This window comes from Aquarana catesbeiana, linkage group LG02 (genome assembly GCF_042186555.1).
Source record: "Aquarana catesbeiana isolate 2022-GZ linkage group LG02, ASM4218655v1, whole genome shotgun sequence".
Taxonomy (NCBI): Eukaryota; Metazoa; Chordata; class Amphibia; order Anura; family Ranidae; genus Aquarana; species Aquarana catesbeiana.
In genome coordinates, this window is record NC_133325.1 from 405,402,791 (window position 1) to 405,427,583 (window position 24,793).

At 43.8% G+C, this 24,793-nt stretch overlaps 2 protein-coding genes across 3 annotated transcripts in view; one reads left to right on the forward strand and one right to left on the reverse strand.

Moving 5' to 3' along the window:
* RBBP4 (RB binding protein 4, chromatin remodeling factor) overlaps positions 1-1,826 on the reverse strand; it is a 28,060-nt gene extending 26,234 nt beyond the window's left edge. Inside the window, exon 1 of one of the 2 annotated variants that reach the window (XM_073615348.1) lies at positions 1,581-1,826. In XM_073615348.1, the coding sequence (XP_073471449.1) occupies positions 1,581-1,596 (16 nt within the window). In that variant the 5' untranslated portion in view covers positions 1,597-1,826. The remainder of the gene's footprint in view (positions 1-1,580) is intronic. The other variant, XM_073615349.1, reaches the window with a different exon arrangement.
* The window catches only part of ZBTB8OS (zinc finger and BTB domain containing 8 opposite strand), a 37,182-nt gene continuing 14,187 nt past the window's right edge, over positions 1,799-24,793 (forward strand). The window contains exons 1-4 of the mRNA XM_073615353.1: positions 1,799-1,918; positions 2,052-2,327; positions 15,297-15,321; positions 22,892-23,013. Of these exons, the coding sequence (XP_073471454.1) occupies positions 2,246-2,327; positions 15,297-15,321; positions 22,892-23,013 (229 nt within the window). The 5' untranslated portion in view covers positions 1,799-1,918; positions 2,052-2,245. The remainder of the gene's footprint in view (positions 1,919-2,051; positions 2,328-15,296; positions 15,322-22,891; positions 23,014-24,793) is intronic.

A 24,793-nucleotide genomic window follows, 5' to 3' on the forward strand; every position in this document is an offset into this window, starting at 1 on the left:
AAAAAAAAAAAAAAAAATTTTTTCCTCAGTTTCGGCCGATACGTATTCTACATATTTTTGGTCAAAAAAAAAAAAAAATTGCAATAAGTGTATATTGATTGGTTTGCGCAAAAGTTATAGCATCTACAAAATACGGGATTTATGGCATTTAAAAAAAAAAAATAAAAAAATATTTTTTTAGCGGCGATCGCGATTTTTTTTCATGACTGCGACATTATGGCTGACACATCGGACACTTTTGACACATTTTTGGGACCATTCACATTTATACAGCGATCAATGCTATAAAATTGCATTGATTACTGTGTAAATGTGACAGGCAGTGAAGGGGTTAACCACTAGGGGGCGGGGAGGGGTTAATATGTTTCCTAGGGAGTGATTCTAACTGTAGGGGAAGGGACGTACAAGGGGAGGAGACCGATCAGTGTTCCTCCGTTCTGGGAACACAGATTGCTCTCCTCTCACCTGACAGGACGTGGATCTGTGTGTTTACACACACAGATCCACGGTCCGGCCCGGTTAACGGGCAATCGCGTGTGCCCGGCAGACATCGCGGCCGCCGGGCACACGCACCAGGTCCCAAGCAACGCGGCGGGTGCGCGCCCCCTAGATGGCCGGGAATCCCAGGACGTCATATGACGTCCACCCAGGATGGGAGACCCCATCCCAGGACGTCATATGTCTATGGCTGGGTAGGGAAGTGGTTAAGGGGGGATGCAGGCCTAGAACTGAAGTAACACTCTGCAGAGCTCAGTGAGAACTACGAGAGCTGGAGGACACAGCACCCAGGAAATGAGCTGAGGCTGTCAATCAACTGGAGGTCCCTCCCCTGTCACCATTTTTCTCTTGGTGTCAGGAAAACTTGTCAGAAGTGATTCCTGTTGATAGCAAAGGAATGAAGCAGCAGACAGAAATGACACTTAGTGCTTTTAATTGAGACACACTGTACAGGGATATACTTTGTTCCTATTTCATGTTTGAGGTTTACAACCACTTTAAAAAAAAACTGATCCCCAGTTTTACTATTACTTTGACTAGTTTGTTTGGGCCAAGCTGGCGCAAACAATCTGTTTTCCACGCTAACAGGGGTGCCCGTTGTATATGTAGCCTCAGCTACATTCAGTATGCAGCCCTGTGTTCTGGCAGTGTGATTGGAACTTCCCTTTCCACACAGGCAACAAAGCTACTCAGCCATTCATAGACAGCTTTGCATTCTACGAATGAATGCAAAGCCTCCCCTGATTGGCTGAGGTGGAGATTGTGAGGGTATCTGCTCACTTCTATTGGCAGGATCAACAGGTATGACTGAACGTTCCAGTGGGTAGGCAGACATTGAGGAATGCTGCTCTTCCTGGGAAGCCTATAGTTTAATGTTACGGTCTACTCTCATGAAGAGTGCACATGGAGGTGAGGAGACTATATTCTCTATATAGACTCTATGTAATAAATCCTACCAGCACCCTGAGGCGGGACAACCTACAACTCACACAGGGCTGGTCACTCCAGGCCCTCCAGCAGCCACAGGCTGTCCGGCGCGGTCATGGCTTCTCTCTACAGCCGGGAACTTTCCCTGCACTCACCCTCCTTGTCCGCCATAGCGCTCTCAGAAAGCAGCCTCTGTCCTCTGCCGCGCACACCTTCTGTCGCCGCTCTTCAGGCCAGCTTCTTACCACAATCCCCGGCGCTCCGGCCTGCTCCTCCTGCTATTGTTTCCCGCCTCCCCCGTGCCTCGCAGTCGCGCACCTTCGCGCCAACCCGAACCAATCGCAGACGAGAGTCGCAACGAATGGAGAAACTTAACGTCATCGAGTGGGCGGTCCTTAAGGTGGGAAATGTGAGGAAACTTTTGGTCGAGGAGTGCAGCACAGTAGGCGGGACTTGGCGTTTCCATGACAACCCGCGAATAATTAGGGGAGCGGTGCGTGGGACATGGGAGGGGAAAAGGCGCTGCACTGTAGTTGGACGAGTTTGAGTATAAGTGAAGGAATAGCATAAGCACGCATGGACTGTTATATTTTAATGTAACTGAAAGCCTTTTTTGTGCTCTACAGGGAGCAGCCTCGGGCATTATGCATTGGCTTTGAACGGGCTCGCTACATACACGCGGCAAATGCTTATTATAAGACGTCCCGTTCCATCCTAAACGTGAAAAAACATGGCAGCCGCATGAAGCGCAACCCGGAAGTCGGGCACGTGACAGGAAATTCCGGGACCCCGGAAGTGAGTACTGCGGAACAGTCCAGCCATGGATGAACGGTATTATACAATTAGCAAGGAGCAGACTGCCGTGAAAGCCAAGTACCCGGCTGTCATCAAGAAGTATGAATGTGGGTATCTGTCTTCTGTACAAAGGAATAAGGGGGTATAAAGTACGGCTGGTTTGTCCATTTAATCCTGGACACATATGAATTATACAGGTTCTGAGGCTAATTTAATGCGGATAAGGCACCACGTGAGTTTTATTACCACCCTAGCCACAGAAGCTGTGTAATTCATATGTGTTTGGTTTTAAAGGGATGAGGTGACAACTTAAGTGCACATCCACGTGTTCACATGAAAACTTACATAAGGGCATTTTTGGAAGGTTTCTCTACAGAGATGACAATTTAGAACCCCCGCCCCCTCTTGGTAGCTTAACCACCTTCCGCCCGGCTTATAGCAGAATGATTGCTGGGCAGTGGTTCAGTTACCCTGACTGGGCGTCAGGATGTCCAGCAGGATAACAGCCGCGATGCGCATTGTGGCGATCGACGTGTCAGTCTGACACACTGCTACACCGATCTCGGTTAAAGAGCCTCTGACGGAGGCTCTTTACCACGTGATCAGCTGTGTCCAATCAAGGCTGATCACGATGTGAACAGGAAGAGCTGTTGATCCGCTTTTCCTCACTTGCATTTGACAGACGTGAGTAGAGGAGAGCTGATTGGCTGCTCTCCTGACGGGGGGCCCCCCCTCAGATGCCGCCCAGGACCGCCAGGGATTGCCACCACTCTGGACCACCAGGGAAATGCCAATCAGTGCCCATCCCCAATGCCTGCCAGTGCCATCAGTGATGCCTATCAGTGCGGCATACCAGTGCCACGTATCAGTGCCACCCATAACTACCCATCAGTGCAGCCTTTCAGGCCCCATCAGTGCTGCCTACCAGTGCCCATCAGTGCCACTTCATCGGTACCGCCTTATCAGTGAAGGAGAAAACTTACTTATTTACAAAATTTTATAACAGAAACAAAAGAAAAACTTTTTTTTTTCTTCAAAATTTTCGGTCTTTTTTTTTTTTTGTTTATCAAAAAATAAAATACGCAGAGGTGATCAAATACCACCAAAAGAAAGCTCTATTTGTGGGAGCATAAATTCTGTTTGGGTACAGTGTAGCATGACTGCGCAATTGTCATTTAAACAGTGACAGTGCTAAAAATTGGCTTGGGCAGGAAGGGGGTGTAAGTGCCTGGTATTGTATTGGTTAAAGGGGTTGTAAACCCTCGTTTTTTTTCACCTTTAATGTATCCTATGCCGGAGGACTATTGGCCAGTAATTGTTTGCCGATTGTCCCTGCTTTGAATGAAGCTGGAAGCAACAAACATTTTGCCACTTTTGGTTTTAGAGCTGTCATTGCTCAGCTTCTGTGGTTGGGGAAGCAGCTAATCAATCATGAACTGTGCTTGATCAGCTTTGATTGAGTGCAAAGTTGACATTAGTGGTCTAAGGCTCAGTCAGTTTATACTAGTGCGACTCGGAGTGCTACTTTGATTTGACTTTCATTCATTTACACTCTCTGGCACTCAAGTCATATCAAAGTAGTCTAGGAACCTTTTCAAAGTCGCTGCAACTTTAAGTTGGATAGATTGGAAAAGGGTGCTATTGAAATCAATGGGCTGTGACTTGTCATGCGACTTTGTGTTCAAAGTTGCATGACAAGCCGCACTAGTGTGAATGGAGCGTAAAGGACCTGACATTTTTGTTATGCTATTGTATCGGGGGCTTTCGCTTAATTTTATTGCTATCACATAGACCCCTTTCACACTGAAGTGCTTTACAGGCTAAAAATAGCGCCTGTAAAGTGCCGCTCCTGTCTCTCCAGTGTGAAAGCCCGAGGGCTTTCACACTGGAGCGGTGCGCATGAAGGACGGTAAACAAAAGTCCTGCGAGCAGCATCTTTGCAGCGGTGTATACACTGCTCCTAAACCGCTCCTGCCCATTGAACTGAATGGGCACTGCTGCCGAACCGCCGGCTTGCAGGTCGTTTTATTCCTTTTTCGCCTGCTAGCGGGGGTTAAAACCGCCCCATTAGCGGCTAGAAACCCCTGCAGAAACGACGGTACCGCCGACGCCACAGTGTGAAAGGGGCCATAGGGGGTTTTTGAGCCCCTCTGTGATAGCAACGAAGTTAAATGAAAAATACATTTTTTTTTTTAAATCCACCCCATGTACATGCACATTCAACTGTAAATGCACATGTGGTGTATGCCTACATATAAAAATGATGATTGTTCTACACACATTGGGTATTGCTCTGAACACCGGAATGAGAGCAATAATTCCAGGGCTATCATTCATGACTAACTCTAAACTGATGGCCTGTAAAGCTATTATAGCATTGCCTACCAAAGTTTGTTGCCATTTCATAGGCTCATTTAAAGTGGTTGTATACCTTTTTTTTTTTTTTAACTTTTACCTACAGGTAAGCCTATAATAAGGCTTACCTGTAGGTAAAAAAAAATCTAAACCTGTACGGTTTAGGAGATATTCCCCTCGCAATGAGCCGCTGACTGCAGCGGCGCATGCGCACAGGGGATTCTCGGCTGACAGCCCGGCAAACTTGCCGGACAGAAGTCTCCCGTGCGCATGCGCGGGAGTGACGACATCGCGGCTCCGGCCACTCGCAGCGCCAGAGCCGCGATACCCGGAAGACACGCCGAGGGGAAATGTCAGCTCCCTCGGCGTGGACAGGATGAGATGCCGGCGCCTCGTTCTAAGGTAAGTAGTTCATTATGCCCTTTCCCTTGTAGGTGTAGGAAAAAAAAAAAACCCAGCGGGTATACAACCGCTTTAATCTTGAGGTTTTATACCCATTTACTCCACTCAACCTCATCTCTTCTATTTTACCAAAACATTGAGTATTATATTGTATTTGCGTGCACTGAAATTAACTTTAACATATTCTTTTACTGAAAACGTGAGTTTGATACTAATATTGTGTGACATACAATATTTTAACTGCCTCCATTTTATTCTCCAGGGTCTCTGTTTTCCGAAATGCTATAATATTTGGGGCTTTAACTAATCTTCAGGCCTAAAATGTGCATTTTAACGTTTGCAAAAAATATTTCGGAAAACAATTCTGGCAGCTAAAAGGGTTGCCCTAGTCTGATAGTCTGATCGTTAGTACACAGCTTTTGAAAGCCAATCATGACCATTCATGCAAAATTATCCGAAGGGAGAAACAGGAAAAATGTTCTCGTACAATACCAGACCATTAAATTTTTGCTTAATCAGAATCAGTACAGTTTTCGTTCGAAAAAAATAGGAAGAGCAAAACTACACATGCTCGAAAACGAAAGAATACATTACATCACTGAAGTTTTATTCTGTTATATGAGAATTTTTGTATGTTTAGTAACCTCTTGATTTTCAATTTGGAGACCAGCATGCAAAAAGAAAAACGGACGATCATTCCTCCAATAATCTCGTCGTGTGTACAAGGCTGAAGACTGAGAACTGAGCGATTAATGGCTGCTGATTACTCAGTTCTCAGGCTGCAGTGAGCAGAGAGTGGTTACGGTCAGTCACAGGCTCACCAGAGTGTGCTGGGCTGTGAAAGGGTGGGAGCGGCTTGTTCAGGCTTTCAGTGTCCCGCTGGGAGGCTGAGCCAGCTGCCAATCCAGGCATCTGGGTGGATCCTGACTGTAAAGTTGCGATCGATACAGAACTTGGACTGGCTGAGTGACGTCCGCCAACAGTGGGGTTTGGCCTACTGTCATTTGAAAACAGGTCATAGGAGTGCAGAACAAACTGCTCTCCTGTGATCCCCAGGAATATGGCCAAAAAAAAGTTTCGGCCATACTTCTCCTTTAACTATTCCCTAATCTATCCCCTAATCTATCCAAAATGAAAAAAATGGTGTTAGATCCACTTTATTGCAGTTCTCCCTAGCAGCACATGCTTGCCTTCACTCTCCTGTCACTCCATGCAGCTGTCAGGAAATCCCTGTGTAAACTACTAGACAGTAGACACTGAGGTCAGCAAAGGTAAGATTATATGAAAACAACTTGTTTGTAGTAGTGGATCCAGAGGTTTAGGTAGCTAAAAGGTTCACATGCAAATCTCTGGTATAAAAGTCGAGGTTGGCTCAGCCCCCTTTTGCTCCAAGAGTCTTCTAGCTGCTTTATAAAAAGGGTCCAGCAATGTCTAGGCTCTCCAGATGGGAAGAAAAGCCATGATTTGCATAGACCTAAAGTAGTTGTGTCTCTGAATATTTGTTTTCTCTAAATATAACCGCCACCTCTGCGCTTTTATAGCATATTACTAGTTTACATTGCCCAGGTTTATCAAAGCGAGAAGTAATATAAATCAATATATGATTTACCTTTTAATTCATGTGCAGTTTGATTAGAAATGTTACAATGTTAAGAAATTGGTATCAATGTTAATACCTTATGGTAACATTTAATACATGCCTGTCTGTTCCATCAGTATGTAATAATGTATCAGCCTGTAACACAGCAGAATTTGTCAAGCCCTGAATACTCAGATTCTCCTGCATGTGGGGACTTCATAATCTAATATTGTAAGAGAGTTTGGCCCCTTTCACACAAGTGTCTCCGCTATGCAGAATCTGCTTTTTTGTTAACGGGGGATCTCTGCGCTGACCTCATCCCCCTGTATGCTTACCTGAGTCCTATCTTAATCCAGCGCTGTGCTCGCCTGCAGAGACACTCTCAGGACATGGAAGCAGCAGTGGGAGCCATTAGCTCTTGCTGCTGTCGATCAAATGCTATAAGGAGAGAGCGGGGTGGGGATGAGCCACACTGTGTGTGTCAATGCATGCCCACAGCCTGGCTCAGGAATGAGCCTGCAGGTGTGGCCTCCTAAGAAGCGGCTTCCCATGGTGACGTACCAAGAAGAGAGGCGGAGAGCGCTGGTGGGGTATCCTAGAAGAGGAGGTTCTGGGCCGCTCTGTGCAATAACATTGCACAGATTAATATAACATGTTTGTTTTTTAATTACATACAACCGCTTTAAGGCTCCATTCACACTGGTAGCCAGACAGTGGTAAAAACAGGCATCTACAAGCAGACACAGTGCCGCTTTGGCGAGTACATGTTGTCGAGGCTATTTTAACACAACATGCAGTGTTGTAATGTAAGTGTTTGGGACTGCAATGCAACATGAGCCAAATGCTTGGCTTGCGGTTGAGGCACACCGCTGCAATGCAAAATAACCGTTCAGCACTAAAAAAAAGCACCACCTGCCTTCCTCTGAAAAGCAATCCACCACAAATTGCTTTTCTGGGGGTAAATACTGTTGCTAGTGTGGAAGAGCTTTAGGCTGGTTTCACACAGGCGATCAGTCAGGTTTTTTTTTTTTTGTAAAAAAAACAAAACAGATATGGATGTCAATTTTTAAATCCGTTTTCATGTCCTCTGACATCTGTTTTTTACAACAACAAAAAAAAAGTGACTGAACTTCAAACAGTGTATATAGCTGGTTGCTAAGGAGGGGGCCGGGAAGCCAGCCCCTGCGTCTTTAACAACTGATGACTCAGTGGGGTTCCCCTCTGACAGCCGAATTAAAAAAAAGAAGAGACAACATGGGGTCCCAATACCTGGCCCTTCGGGTCTAGTATGGATTCGGAGGGGACCCCTCCCCCCCACTCCAAAATTAAAAAAAAAAATGGTGTGGTGTCCCTTCCCAAAATCCATACCAGACCCTTATCCGAGCATGCAGGTTAGGAAAGGAAGGGGCCCTCAACATGGGGGGGGGGGTACCATGTTGATGGGGACAAAGGTCTCTTCCTGACAACCCTGGCTGGAGGGTCTGCGAGTGGGGGCTTATCGGAATCTGGAAGCCCCCGTTAACAAGGACCCCCCCCGTGTTAATGGGTATTCCGGTACATCGTACCCCTACCCATTCACCAGAAAAGCAGGGAAAAGTTTAAAAAAACAAGAGCCAGTTTTTGACAAGTCCTTTATTAATAGGTCTGAGCCGTCTTCTCCCGGTGTCGTCTCTCCCGCCGCCGTCTTCTCCCTCTACTGTCTTCATCCTAGCCACCGGTTACCCGCTAAAAAAAAAAAGCTGATGTTCTGTGGCTGTCTTCCTCCGCTGTGTTGTCACTCGCTGTCTGGCATCTGTTATATAGCCATGGGGCGTGGCCATCAAATTACATCACCCGGAAAGCCCGCTCTTGTGATGTCACAGGGGGCGGGCTCTCTGGGTGATGTCACCTGATGGCCATGTCCCATGGCTATATAACAGATGCCAGACAACAAGTGACAACACAGCGGAGGAAGACAGCGGCAACAGGAAGTTCAATTCCCCATATAACCCCTCCCCTTACCGGGAGTACCTCAGTTTTTTCGCCAGTGTCTTAGGTGTTGGTCACGAGTAAAGATATTCTGTGCTGAGCTCTGCTGGAATATTCCTTCCTGGGACAAGCTATGTAACCGGATCCATTCAAAGTGTCTTTTCCAGGCCGAATTGAATGATACGCGGGCCTTGTGTCCGAAGAAACAAGGTTTTACCTGTAATGCTTCTCTTTTTAGAGAGCTGGACCCCGGGATCCAGTATTTGTTTTTTTCAGCCATGTTCCTGATGGGGTGCTTTACAGGCCCAGGGCTGTGTATTCCCCAATAAAAAGGGGGCCCCAGTCCCTGAAGGTTTTTTAACGGAGCCCACCGTGAGTGGTGAAGATTGGGTTTGTTACCACAGAACCCTGCAGCTGGATAAGTTAAATTTAGATTCCTAAGGAATTTTTCTAATTCTTGTGGGTTTTTCTCCTTTAAGTAAATGTTGTCATGCCTATAGTCACCACTGGGGCTGTCAAGAGCACGTACCTGTTCCATGCTTGTCAGTCTTGCTCTGTGTAACAAGCTGCACGCTTCCTCCGGCCCAAGCTCCAGCTAAAGACGTGGGAAAGGGGGTTTTTCTCCTATGAATGTCCCCAAACTTATATAGCTTTACTCCAAGCAGAGGGAGCATGGCGTCAGTCGGCGGTGTGCCGCGCCGCTCCCGCTGCCATTACAACAGTTCCCATCGGCAGCTCTCCTCCACCCCAGTCCTCCTCCATGGGATCCGGTCATGATCAGAGCCCGCTCGCGTGGGAAAATGATCTATTTAGAAATAGATGAGGGGGGGGCGCGATGGGTGGTTGGAGGAAGGAGGGCGGGGCTTAGCGGCATTGGCGTGCTTCAGCGTCCACAATGCGGGCTGTATAGCTATAAAATGCACCTTTTTTCAGGTGCATACAGCTGAAGGAGGGACACAGAGGTGGCATGTGAGTGTAGGTGACAAAGGCATTCCCAGGCACATTTACTTAAACATCAGGCTGAGCTTAATAGCAGCGGCAGTTGCTGGACTATTGCTCAGCAGTGGGTGCATTTTTTTGGTAGCACCTCTGCGTTTGTGCTCAGCACTGTGACCACACTAGGTGGTACAAATGCCACAAAAAACAAGGACACAAAGGGGTCGCCCTCAGGCCCTAAGGGCCCTCCCTCTGCAACACCATCCCGATCTAGGGAGGCTGGTCAGAGTGAGCCATCGGGCTCATCAGGAGCTGCAATTGATTCTGACACTTGAGCCTCTGTTTAACTGAGCAGGTTTTCTCCTCAGCTATGGTGGATTGGAGGAAAGATTAGTGGCTTTAATCACATCTTCACAGAGTGGAAGAAAATGCATTAGGTCCCCTTCTACCACCCAGGATCCTCAAACGGAGGAACAGTGGGAGGGGGAAGATGAATCCCCCCTCAGGGGAACGTGAAGAGGCTAATGATTCCTCTTCCGAGGGATCAAGTGAGGAAGGACCTTCTTCAACTTCACATGCTGAGAAGTTGCTGGTGCATTCTCTTACTGAAATGGTCCGCTCCACATTTAAGCTACCCCTAACGGAGTCGGTTGAAGAGCCCACTTCCTGTTTGGGTTCACTAAAGCCTCCTCAAGCCTTGCGTGCCTTTTCTGTCCATTCATTACTAGAAAAGCTTATATATTCTGAGTGGGATCACCCAGATAATCAATTTTTCCCTCCTAAAAAGTTTTCAACACTTTTATCCTATGAGGAAAAGTTTACTAAGATGTGGAGTATATCAGCAATTGATGCTGCTATATCCTCTGTGAAAAAAAGTTTGACTTGTCTGGTTGACAATGCGCAAATGCTTAGGGATCCAACTGATAAAAAATTGGAATTCCTGTTAAAAAACATTTTCTCCTTGGCAGGTTCAGTGGGTCAACCTGCAGTGGTGGCAATTGGGGTATGTCAGTCCTTGAGAGACCATTTGAAACAGGTGCTCAAGGTGTTCCCTGAACAGCAGGCCCAGGAGTTAGCTGAGCTGCTAGCGGTTTTGTGTTTTGCAATTGACGCAATTGGAGAATCAGAGATTCTATTCTTCAAACCTCTCGCCTTACGCTTGGGTTGGTACATATGCATAGAATCTTATCTTTGAAAAGTTGGTCAGCCGAAGCGCCATGCAAAAAGCTCCTGGCTGGTTTTCCTTTCCGCGGTGAAAAGCTGTTTGGGGAGGATTTGTACAAATATATCCAAAAAATATCTAGTGGAAAAAGTACCCTTTTGCCAGTTAAGAAAAAGAGTAAATATCCCTCATTCAAACGGGCTCTTTCTCCAGTGCCAGGGGCATCAGACTCCAGGCAGTCGCGACGGCCTCCACCATCAGGTTCAAGAGGTAAACCTCAGGATCTACCCCAGGGACAAAAGAAGTCCTGGGAGAGGAAACCCACAAGACAGAACGCTAAAGCCTCTTTATGAAGGGGCGCCCCCGCTCGCTTCAGTGGGGGGGAAGACTTCTGCAGTTCTGAAAGGTCTGGCAGGAAGAATTTCGGGACAGATGGGTGGTCTCCACAATAGCTCTAGGTTACAAACTAGAGTTCCGAGAATTCACGTCTCCTTGTTTCCTTGGGTCAAATGTCCCCCAAAGATCCAGAGAAAAAGGAGTCTCTCTCTTTCTAGCGTTATACCGACTTTTGTCGCAAAAAGTGATCATGGTGGTCCCCGTGCAGGGGTTGGGGTTTTATTCAAACCTTTTTACGGTACCAAAACCAAATGGGGATGTCAGACCCATTCTAGGTCTCAAAGATCTAAACCGGTTCCTGAAGATTCGCTCTATTCGCATGGAATCAATCCGATCTCCATCCTACAAGGGGGAGAACTTCTGGCATCAATCGACATCAAGGATACTTGCATGTCCCTATTTTCCCCGTTCACCAGAAGTATCTGCGTTTTTTGAAGTAGAAAAACATCATTTTCAGTTTGTAGCCTTGCCTTTCGGTCTAGCTACTGCACCTCGGGTGTTTACAAAACTTCTGGCCCTTCCTCTGGCCAGATTAAGGACTCAAGGTATAACAATAATAGCATACCTGGACGATCTGCTCTTAATAGACCGGTCGGTAGTCCGCTTGGACCAAAGCATGGTCACCACAGTCAACTACCTGGAATACCTAGGTTGGGTCCTCAACCTAGAGAAATCTTCTTTAAAGCCAGAAGATTAGAGTACTAGGGTCTGGTCATAGATACAGCCCAGAAGAAGGTGTTTTTACCCCAGGCAAAGATCAGCGCCATAAAGGAGCTGGTTCAGGGGGTCAGGGTAAAGAAGGGGCCTTCCATTCGCCTTCAAAACTTTATACAGGGGGTAACGCGGCTTAATCCACCAGTTAGAGCACCCCTGAACCCTTGGGACTTGAATTTAGTTCTGTCAGCATTACAGAAACAGCCTTTTGAGCCGATACGACATATTTCTTTGGTCCTTTTGACAAGGAAGCTAGTTTTTCTGGTAGCCATTTCTTCTGCAAGAAGGGTATCAGAGTTGGCGGCTCTTTCTTGTAAAGAGCCATATTTAATCGTTCACAAGGATAGAGTAGTATTGCGTCCTCATCCTAGCTTTCTGCCAAAAGTGGGTTCAGGTTTTCACCTAAACCAGGATATTGTTTTACTTTCATTTTTTCCAGAACCCTGTTCTAAGGAAGAAAAGTCACTACTTTCTTTGGATGTAGTGAGAGCAGTCAAAATCTATTTGAAGGCGACTGCTCAGATTCGGAAAACAGATGTTTTGTTCATGTTGCCTGAAGGTCCTAGAAAAGGCCAGGCAGCATCGAAATCCACTATTGCCAAATGGATTCGGCAAGTAATTATTCAAGCTTATGGCTTGAAGAGGAAGGTTCCACCTTTTCAAGTCAAAGCGCACTCCACCAGGGCTGTTAGTGCTTCATGGGCAGTGCATCACCAAGCCTCCATTGCTCAAATCTGCAAGGCTGCAACCTGGTCTTCAGTCCATACATTCACCAGATTCTATCAGGTGGATGTAAGAAGGCATGAGGATATCGCCTTTGGGCACAGTGTGCTGCAGGCAGCAGTATAGGTCCTCAGGTCTAATTGCACCCTACTTTTGTTTGTGTCCCCTCCCCTCAGGTGGCATTGCTCTGGGACATCCCATACAGTTATTACTGTGGCACTGTGGCTCTGTGTCCCGTGATGTACGATAAAGAAAATAGGATTTTTATAACAGCTTACCTGTAAAATCCTTTTCTTGGAGTACATCATGGGACACAGAGGTCCCTCCCCTCTTTCTGGTTACACGTGTATTGCTTTGCTACAAAACTGAGGCACTCCCCGTATGGGAAGGGGTTATATGGGGAATTGAACTTCCTGTTTAGGGTGTGCCAGTGTCCATGACCTGAAGGTGCCATATAACCCATACAGTTATTACTGTGGCTTTGTGTCCCGTGATGTACTCCAAGAAAAGGATTTTACAGGTAAGCTGTTATAAAAATCCTATTTTTTTTTAGCGGGTAACTGGCGGCAAAAGAGAAGACTGCATCAGGAGAAGGTGGTTGGAGAAGGTGGCTCGGGGAGAGACTGCAGCGGGAGAAGACAGCTCAGAGCTAATAAAAACCGGCTCTTATTTATTTTTTTAATATATATATTTTTTCTTTAACTTTTCACTGTATTACCCGATACCCATTCACATGGGGGGGATCTTCCAGATTACGATTAAGCCCCCCCCCCCCACCCGTAGACCCCAACAACCACTGGCCAGGGTTGTCGGGAAGAGTCCCTCCGTGGGGCCACCCCCCCCATGTTGAGGGCATGTGGACTGGTATGGTTCAGGCCATTTTTTTTTTTTTTTTTAAATTTTGGTATGGGGGGGTGCCCTCCGAATCCATACTACACCCGTAGGGCTTGGTATGGACCTGGGGGGACCCCACACAGTTTTTTTTTTTTTTTTTTTTCATGCAGCTGTCAGCTATATAAAGTGTGTTTATTGAGGGGGAAAAAAGGGTTGAAAAACGGATGTCAGTGGATTGTCCATTAACATCCATATTTCATCCTTTCCGTTTTTTTAATGGAAGAAAAATAGGGTTTTCTTCCGTCTTAAAAAATGGAACTTAACTTAACAGAGACGGATGTCAGTGGATGATTATCTGCTAACGTCTGCTATCCCATAGAGATACATATACATTTGTGCTCATAAGTTTACATACCCTGGCAGAATTTATGATTTCTTGGCTATTTTTCAGAGAACACGAATGATGACACAAAAACTTTTCTTTCACTCATGGTTAGTGTTTGGCTGAAGCCATTTATTATCAATCAACTGTGTTTACTCTTTTTAAATCATAATGGCAACAGAAACTACCCAAATGACCTTGAGTTTACATACCCCAGTTCTAAATACCGTGTATTGCCCCCTTTAACATCAATGACAACTTAAAGTCTTTGGTATTTGTGGATGAGGCTCTTTATTTTCTCAGATGGTAAAGCTGCCCATTCTTCTTGGCAAAAAGCCTCCAGTTCCTGTAAATTCTTGTCCTGCCTTGCATTAACTGCATGTTTGAGATTTCCCCAGAGTGGCTTAATGATTTTGAGGTCAGGAGACTAAGATGGCCACTCCAGAACCTTCACTTTATTCTGCTGTAGCCAATAACAGGTCAACTTGGCCTTGTGTTTTGGATCATTGTCATGTTGGAATGTCCCATGCGCAGCTTCCTGGCTGATGAATGCAAATGTTCCTCCAGTATTTTTTGATAACATACTGCATTCTTCATCAATTTTTACCAAATTTTCTGTGCCTTTTGTAGCTCACACATCTCCAAAACATCAGCGATCCACCTCCGTGGACCAACTCAACCATGCAATCCATCTTTCTTTAAGTGCCTCCTTATTGTGCATCTTAAAACAGCCACACCACATGTTTTCAGAGAGTCCTTTATTTCACCTGAAGTTATTTGTGGGTTTTTGTTTGCATCCCGAACAATTTTCTTGACCGTTGTGGATGAAATTTTAGTTGGTCTACCTGACTGTGGTTTGGTTTCAACAGAACCCCTCAGTTTCCACTTCTTGATTAGAGTTTGAACACTGCTGATTGGCATTCTCAATTTCTTGGATATCTTTTTATATCCCTTTCCTGTTTTATACAGTTCAACAACCTTTTCCCGCAGATTGAAAATTCTTTTGCTTTCCCCGTGACTCAGAATTCAGAAACATCAGTGCAGCACTGGATGAAAGATGCAAAGGTCTGTCAGGAGTACGGAAACTCATTGACCTTTTATACACACACACACACACACACACACACACACACACACACACACACACACACTAATTACAAGCAAACAGATCAGGTGAGGATGGTTACCTTTTAATAGCCATTCAAACCCCTTTGTGTCAACTTGTGTGCATGTTATCTGGCCAAAATCACCAGGGTATGTAAACTTTTGATCAGGGTCATTTGAATAGTTTCTGTTGCCATTATGATTTAAGAAAAGTAAACACAGTTGATTGATAATAAATGGCTTCAGCCAAACACTAACCATGAGTGAAAAATGTTTTTGTGTTATTCATATTCTCTGAAAAATGGCCAAGAAATCATAAATTCTGCCAGGGTATGTAAACTTATGAGCACAACTGTATGTCTGTTTTTCATCCGTCAAGGGATGGATGAAAGATGGACATACGGAACGCCCATGTGAAAGGGGCCTTCGTGTTTGTTGGTAACCATTTATTTTTATTTTTTACCTAGAGTAAGGTGTACTAAGTCTATGATGAAAATAATTTTGTTGTTTTTGTCTTTCAGATTTGGATCACACTGCAGATGTTCAGTATGTACCTATATATTTTTTTTTTTTTTTTTTTTTTTTAAATCATGCCTCCTTTTTTCATCTATCATCTTGAATGTCTTTTCCATCATTCCTAAATAGCCAGACTCTTGGCAGTTGTTAAATTATCAACAAAAAATATAGCTGGGGTTTGTGACGTTTGGCTGCAAAGGTGGAAATACATTTTAGAGGGCCACTATAGCTAAAAACATTGTCTTCTGGTAACTGTATATGGTTTATACCTATAAATTTATTCTGTATGTGTATTATTTTATTTATTTATGTTCTTCACATTTAAATGCAGATCAAGCTTTCCAGCAAAATGGGCAGTTACAAAAGTTGGGGCAAGCCATAAAAACCGTCAGGGGTGTCTAAAACACTGCTGCATGATTTCTCTGCAGAAAGAACAGTGTTGGTGACCCGGTAAAGGAAGTTGGAAAAAGACTACTGGCAGGATTAATAGGGGATAAAACTATGTTATAGGAGTGACTGCTAGCCACAGACCACATCATACAGTGCCTTGAAAAATTATTCATTCCCGGATGGACCCACTTTTCCCTCTTATCTTCTACCATAGCTTTATCTCATGCTTACCTCCGGCATTAAGCTTCCACGATCTTCTCGCTTACCTTCTTCTTGGTTATCCCGGACTCGCCTAGGCATATTGTTGAGTATAGGGGACAGTTATGTTAAACAATTGCTAAATGAATCTTACCTGCCACGGTATCAAGCCACCCAGACTATTTTGCTATTATTTTACTCTAGTTAGGATGTTTCACAGAGACCAAGTTGTCCTACATACACACCATGTATGGGGTGGCTGATAGAATGACTGCACCGCAGAGTACAAGTAGATTCCGTGTTCTATCAGTATTCCAACACTAGACATTGTCCTGCCTCCCATATTAGTTAATTTATGTTGGGGGGGCCCGCAATAAAGGACGTAACCTGCGAGTCGGGTTTATATTTGTCTGTATTGAGCCTAGCATTCAATCGTTGAATTTGTATACTGTTTCCAAGCTTTGATGTTTGCTTTCTTGTTCAAAAGTTTTATCTTTTTTGATACACATGGAGCAAGCGAGGACTGTTCGCTGTTCTATTGACGGTTCTTTAACCACCTCCCACCCGGCCACTGCATATATACGGCCGGATGGAAGCTTCCTCCTTCTGAGTGGACATTCAGGAACGTCCCTCATAAGGAGGGGGATCTCCTGTTCTCTTGCAGCGGCGCGATCCCGATGCGCTCGTGTCACCCGGACACGGCGCATCTCCAATCGGCAGGAGGGCTCTGTGATTGGCCCTCCTGATCACATGACAACTGTGTCCAATCACAGCCATCATGTGATGTAAACAGAGAGCTGATTGCTAGGCGATCAGCTCTCCTCTCCTCACACGGAAGTTGTCAGTGAGGAGAGGAAACGGGATCACTGCAGCCAGCCGGTGATCAGTGAGTATGAGCTGATTTTTACACACTGATCACCGGCACAGTGTCCCCTACATAGTGTCCAAAAACACTGTCCCCACACAGTAAAAACACCTGTCCCACATATGTAACAGTAAAATCATATGTCCCAATTAGAGGTCGACCGACATGGGTTTTTCTCTGGCCGATGCTGATATTTAGAAATCGCGATGGCCGATGGCCAATATGTGATGCTGATTTTTTTGGGCCGCTATATTAGGGCGATTTTCTTTTTTTCTTTTTTTTTCCTTCTTCTCATAAATTCTAACAGTTAGACCCCTTTCACAATGGGGCGTTTTTAGGCGCTTTTGGGCTAAAAATGGCGCCTAAAGTTCCTGTAAAACGGCTCCCCTGCAGTCTCAGTGTGCAAGCCCGAGTGCTTTCACACTGAGGCGAAGCGCTGGCAGGATGTTAAAAAAAAGTCCTGCAAGCAGCATCTTTGGAGCGGTGTATACCGCTCCTCCACCACTCCTGCCCATTGAAATGAATGCGCACCGCTGCCGAAGCGCCTGCAAAGCGTTTCGGCAACGGCGCTTCAGGGGCGCATTTAACCCCTTCCTCGGCCGCTAGCTGGGTTATAAGCGCCCCGCTAGCAACCGAATAGCGCCGCTAAAACTAGCAGCGTTTTACCGTCAACGCCTGCCCGCTCCAGTGTGAAAGCAACCTTAAGTAATAAGTGATACAGAAATTTTTTTACATTTATTAAACAAAACAAACCTCCAATCAGTTCACTTGTATGTATAATTTAGAAAAAAAAATCTTAAATATTAAATACACAAAAACAGGTAATCAAAACTTTTGGACGAAAAAAAATGGGCTAACTTTACTGCTTAGTTTTTTTTTAAAATTCATTAGTGTATTTTTTTTTTAAAAATTGCGTTTGAAAGACCGCTGCGCAAATACCGTGTGACATAAAATATTGCAACAACCGCTATTTTATTCCCTAGGGTCTATGCTAAAAGAAAAAAAAAAAAAATAATAATATATATATATATATATATATAATGTTTGGGGGTTCTAAGTGATTTTCTAGCAGAAAATACAGGATTTTTACTTGTAAGCAACAAGTGTCAGAAAAGATTTAGTCTTTAAATGGGTAAACTGAGAACTTCTACACACAGAGTTCAGCTCATTGATAAGTGTAAACATTGTATCTCTTCAGGTTCTTTTATCAGATTTGGCAGGCTGCCCAGAGAGGAGAGAAGTTGCTTCACAGAAGACTTCAGGCAACTTGCATTGACTTCTATTACAGAAGTCATTTGCAAATCGCGCTGAAGTTATATCGGCCTTTTTTATCAGCACAATCGGCCGATGCCGATTAAGTAAAAAACGCCAAATATCGGCCGATATATCGGTCGACCTCTAGTCCCAATGATCATCTGCACACATATGTCTGTTATCATGTGCACACATATGTACATGATCATCTGCGCACATATGTCCGTGATCACAATTATTATACACTTAACAGGATTTTTTTTTTACCAGAGACATGTAGCAGAATACATTTTGGTCTAAATTTATGACAAAATTTGATTTTATTGGATTTCGTAGAAAATATTGTTTTTTTTTTTTAAATTTCCGCTCTTTTTTCGTTTATATCGCAAAAAATAAAAAAACTGATTTGTGAATAAATACCACCAAACTAAAGCTCTATTTGTGTGAACAAAATGATAAAAATTTAATTTGGGTACAGTGTTGCATGACCGCGCAATTCCTATTGAAAGTGCGAGAGCACTGAAAGCTGAAATTTGGCCTGGGAAGGAAGGGGGTGAAAGGCCCAGTATTGAAGTGGTTAACAATCTACGTAAAAGATTGATAAAAACAGAAAAAGTATTCATATCCCTTTTAAATTTTGCACATTTTGTCATGTTACAACCAAAACCGTAAATGGATTTTATGTGATAGAGATAGACCAACACAAAGTGGCACGTAATTGTGAAGTGGAAGGAAAATGATAAATGGTTTTCAATTTAAAAAAAAAATGTTTTTCTTACATCTGAAAATGTGTGGCGTACATTTGTATTCTGCCCCCTTTACTCTGATACCTCTAATTAAAATCTAGTGGAACCAATTGCCTTCAGAAGTCACCTAATTAGTAAATAGAGTACACCTGTGTGTAATCATGATAAATACAGCTGTTCTGTGAAGCCCTCAGAGGTTTGTTAGAGAACCTTGGTGAACAAACCGCATTATAAAGGCCAAGGAACACACCAGACAGGTCAGGAAAAAAATTGTGGATAAGTTTAAAGCAGGGTTAGGTTATAAAAAAAGTATCCCAAGCTTTGAACATCTCGTGAAGCACTGTTCAATCCATCATCCGAAAATGGAAAAAGTATGGCACAATTGCGACATGGCCAACCTTACCTGACAGGCCCGGGCAAGGAGAGCATTAATCAGAGAAGCAGCCAAGAGGCCCATGGAAACTCTGGAGGAGCTGCAGAGATCCACAGCTTAGGTGGGAGAATCTGTCCACAGGACAACTATTAGTCATGCACTCCAAAAATTTGGCCTTTATGGAAGAGTGGTAAGAAGAAATCCATTGTCGTAAGAAAGCTATAAGAAGTCCCGTTTGAAAGAAGCCATGCGGGGGACACAGAAAACATGTGGAAGAAGGTAAAAACCGCTGTATGAAAGTGAGGGCTGATCATGAATATGCAGCTGGCGCTTAAAGGTGAACATACAACCTTCAAGCAAATAATATAATCAACAAAAGTGCAGTGCCGTAGAGATTGAAAGTATAAAAAGTCCATAATAATCAAGTCCCAAGTGAATCCAAAATATACAAAGATAACTGTGTTGAACTTCCAGGAATCCATAAGGACAGTACAATGTGCCAAAACACTCACCGGAAAGTGAATATAAAAGTGCCTGAATTTCCGATATAAACTAGAGTGCTCCTTAGTGGCGACAACCCTTCACCAATCATATGCACTCACTGGAGGTAAGACCTTTGAAAGCCTTCTATCAGTATCCTGAAGCTTGACATCCTTTCATCTGGAGTGGTGGGTGAATGGAGAGAGCATCACAGGTGACCAGTTCTAAGTAAAAAAGCTCACGCACAGACAAAAGACAAAAAATTTACAAAAAAGATTGCCGCCACCCCTGTGTATGGGGGTTCAACGGTAAAGGCGTCAGTGCGTAGGCCCTTTCCTACGCGTTTTGTGTAATAATACGTTATCAAGGGTTCTGCCCTGGCACCATACAGGACACTTCCATTTATAACCAAACATCAGGAAATTCCGAAAAATCATGACCAGAAGTGGCGCGGCCGGAGACCGGCATTTTCTGTGTGACTAGGTGTATCTAAAACGTCATAAAATAGAAATCTGGAAGTACCAGGTCCGCCATTTTGTTGACGTTACAGACAAATATATATATGTATATTCGTATGTAGATCTTAAATGGAGTAAAGCCTTAAAGTGGATGGAAACCCGCAATTTTTTTTTTTTTTTAATTAGGGCTTGCACCTTGTACAGTATAGGATTTCATGTCATCTGTGCCCAGTTATGCCACAAAGAGTTAATCCAGCTCTGAGCAGTCCTCTTATCTTATCTTAAAACTGATAAAAACTGACACACAGAGAAATAGGAGTCAGTTCTTCCCCCTTGCTGTGAGTGACAGGTGATTTACATATTTCATGCATGAGCCAGAGAGAGACATTCAGTGTACTTCAGATCCCCTCCTCCTTTCTTCTCCAGCTCTCCCAGGATTGGCTGCTCCACACCTCAGCATGATTGGGCATGCTGAAATCATGTGGTGACTTTCTGGGTTTTTGACAGGATGTTTGTAATCATAGCAGAAGTTCAGTGTAAGAAATGCACAGGAGAAAATGCATGTTGACAAGGGGAGTGTAGGGGTGGGCGGTGATTCTACTGACATCACGACTCCACCCACCAAGCTCCGAACAACAGACCCACCCACAGAATCTGCCGTTTTTCGGGTCTCATAACAGACAGAGGGGAGACATTTGACAGGTAAGGATACATGCAGGAGGCATGTATATCCTTATAGATAACCATTATGGCAGTAGTTTAGAAAGGATCAGAGTGAGTTTACATCCGCTTTAATGTAGAGACCTAGATACAATATTAATCCAGTCATTACAGATATGCAGCCTAAGTGCAGTGTATATAATCTATATTCACGGCTTGCACATCCAAAGGTAATGATAATGCAAAATAAAAAAATGTAGTGAACCGGATTAATATAAATAAAATTTTTGTAATAAATACTACACCATATAAACTTTTTTGGGCTCCTCTGCGTGAGCTTTTTTACTTAAGCTGCATTCACACCTGAGCGTTTTCAGCTCTTAAAACGCCTGGAAAAACGCCCAAAAAGCAAAATCCCATTAATTTCAATGGCACATGTTCACATCTGAGTGTTTTGTCACCTGAAGTAAAATGCTTGAAAAAGGCCCTAAGCTCAAAAAAAGAACAGGAGCTTCTTTGGGGTAGATTACAGGTGTTTTTCTGCCTTTTACATTGGTGACCTGAACAAAATTGCGGTTAAAAACAAGCGATTTTGAAATGCTCAGGTGTGAATGCAGCCTGAGTGCTGATCTCCTGTGATGCACTTCCCCATTTGCCCACCACTCCGGATCAAGGGATGTCAAGCTTCAGAATACAAGGCTTTCAAAGATCTTACCTCTGAGTGCATATGATTGGTGAAGGATTGTCGCCACTAAGAAGCACTACAGTTTATATTGGAAATTCAGGCACTTTTATATTCACTTTCCGGCGAGTGTTTTGGTACATTGTTCCTGGAAGTTCAACACAGTTCTCTTTTCTATATTTTGGATTCACTTGGGACTTGATTATTATGGACTTTTTATACTTTTAATCTCTTCAGCGCTGCAGTTTTGTTGATTATAATGTGGAAGAAGGTGCTCTGGTCAGATGAGACCAAAATTTGAACTTTTTGGCCTAAAACGCAAAATGCTGTGCATGGCGGAAAACTAACACTACACATCACTATGAGTATGAACACACCATCCCCACCGTGAAACATGGTGGTGGCAGCACCATGTTGTGGAAATGCTTTTCTTTAGCAGGGACAGAGAAGGTGGTCAGTGTTGATGGGAAGATAGATGAAGCCAAATACAGGGTAATCTTAGAAGAAAACCTGTTAGAGTCTGCAAAAGATTTAAGACTGGGGCAGAGGTTCACCTTCCAGCAGGACAAGGACCCTAAACATACAGCCAGAGCTACAATGGAATGGTTTAGATCAAAGCATATTCATGTGTTAAAATGGCCCAAAGTTCAGACCTAAAGCCAATTGAGAATCTGTGGCAAGACTTGGAAATTGCTGTTCACAGATGCTCTTCATCCAATCTGACAGAGCTTGAGCTATTTTGCTAAGAAGAATGTGCAAAAATTTCACTCTAGATGTGCAAAACTGTTAGACACATACCCAAAAAGACTTGAAGTTGTAATTGCAGCATGCCACACTTTTCAGACATTTATTTGTAAAAAAAATTGAAAACCATTTATCATTTTCCTTCCACTTCACAATTCTGTACCACTTTGTGTTGGTCTATCACATAAAATCCCAATAAAATACATTTATGTTTTTGGTTGTAACATGACAAAATTTGGAAAATTTTAGGGGTATGAACACTTTCTTAAAAGTACTGTATATATGTAATTTTTAATTCTGTCCACTTTCTAGCTTTTTTGCTTGTTCCAGGACAGTTTTTTAGAAGGTATCAAAAATCCAGAGACAGGCACGCAATTAGTTTTCCCGGGTAGACGTCAGCAGTGGCAGCCTTCAAATGGACAGGTTTCCATTTTGAATTCTCACAGGATAATTGTATCCTGGCCCAGCAGATTAGATTTGATGGGCTATCTTTTTTTTTTTTTTTTTTGCTTTCTTTACCCCAACCACACACAGGAAACAAATGGGAAAACCCCTCTGTGCTCCTATAGTTCTATTAGCAGGCACAGTAGCAGCTTGAAACCAGAGGATAAACTAAAAGGACTTTCCACTCTTGTAAGTTGAAAATTAATGTGATGTCTTCTAAAGGTTTCATAAATAGAACTAGAAATTTTTGCCAAAAATATAGTTTATGTTGATTTACTAATACATGCTTTCTTGTGTCTGATGCAGGTTACATGCATGGGGAGATACTTTAGAAGAAGCTTTTGAGCAATGTGCTATGGCAATGTTTGGATATATGACTGACATTGAGACTGTAGAACCCATAGACACCGTAGAGGTGGAAATTGAAGGTGAGGCTTTCCAAAATATTTTTAGAACAAGAAATATATAAAATATACAGTGCTGTGCAAAAGTTTTAGGCAGGTGTAAAAAAGCCGTAAACTAAGAATGCTTTCAGAAATAGAAGTGTTTAATAGTTTATTTTTAACAATTAACAAAATGGAAAGTAAATGAACAGAAGAGAAAATCAAATTGATATTTGGTGTGACTATCTTGGAGAACTAACTAAAGATCATAACCTACATCTGTGGATGTAAGCTGTCTCAGATCCTTCTGTCTCTTCATGTAATCCCAGACAGACTCAATGAGATTGTGATCAGGACTCTGTGGGGCAAACCATCACTTCCAGGACTCCCTTTTCTTCGTTATGCTAAGGATAGTTCTTAAAGCGGAGGTTCACACAAAAATTGAACCTCCGCTTTTTTGGAACCACCTCCCCACCTCCGGTGTCACATTTGGCACCTTTCAGGGGGGAGGGGGGTGCAGATACCTGTATAATACAGGTATTTGCACCCACTTCCGGGCATAGACTCCTACGCCCCTTTCACCCACCCCCCCCCCCCCCCCCCCCCCCGGCTGTCTGCTGGGAAACACAGGTCCCAGAGACAGCAGGGACCATCCGGATTGCATAGCATGACTCGCGCATGTGAAGTAGGGAACCGAAGCCGCAAGGCTTCACTTCCTAATTCCCTTACCGAAGATGGCGGCAGCACCCGAGAGCCGAGGGACAGACCGGCTTCAGGTGCCGACATCGCTGGACCCTGGGACAGGTAAGTGTCCATATTTTAAAAGTCAGCAGCTGCAGTATTTGTAGCTGCTGACTTTAAAACAAAAAAAAAAAAAGAATTTTGGCGGACCTCCGCTTTAATGACATTGGCTGTATGTTTGGGGCTGTTGTCCTGCTGCAAAATAAATTTGGGGCCAATCGTACTCCTCCCTGATGGTAAGGCATGATGGATAAGTATCTACATTTATTTTCTCAGCGCTAAGGACACCATTGATCCTGTCGAAATCTCTAACTCCATTTGCAGAAATGCAGCCCCAAACTTGCAAGGAACCTCCACCATTCTTCACTGTTTCCTGCAGACATTACTCATTATTGTACTGGTCTTCAGCCCTTCACGAACAAATATTTCAAATTTTGACTTATCAGTCCAGAGCATCTGCTATCATTTTTCTGCACCCAGTTTCTATGTTTTTGTGCATAGTTGAGTCACTTAGCCTTTTTCCCACCTCAAAGGTACTTTGTGGCTGCAATTTTTCCACGAAGACCACTCCTGGCCAGACTTCTCCATACAGGAGATGGGTGTACCTGGGTCCCACTGGTTTCTGCCAGTTCTGTGCTGATGGCACTGATGGACATCTTCGATGTCAAAGGGAAGTAAACATGATGTGTCTTTCATCTGCTGCATTAATTTTCCTTGGCTGACCACTGCATCTACGGTCCTCAATGTTGCCCGATTTTTTTTATTTTTTTATTTTTGTGCTTCTTCAAAAGAACTTGAACAGCACATCTTGATTCCCGGTCCTCTTTGAAATCTTTGCCTGGGTATAGATCTTGCTGATGCAGTATAACTATCTTATGTCTTGTTGCCGTGCTCAGTCTTGCCATGGTGTATGATCTGAGACCTGAAGCTGTCTTCCCCAATCTCACCTTAGTAGCAGAGTTTGGCTGTTCCGGTAATGACTGTGTTTCAACCTACATATGAAATTGATGATCATTAGCACCAGCTTGGTATACAGGAGGTCCCCTAGTTACAAACATCTGACTTAAAAACGACTCCTACTTAC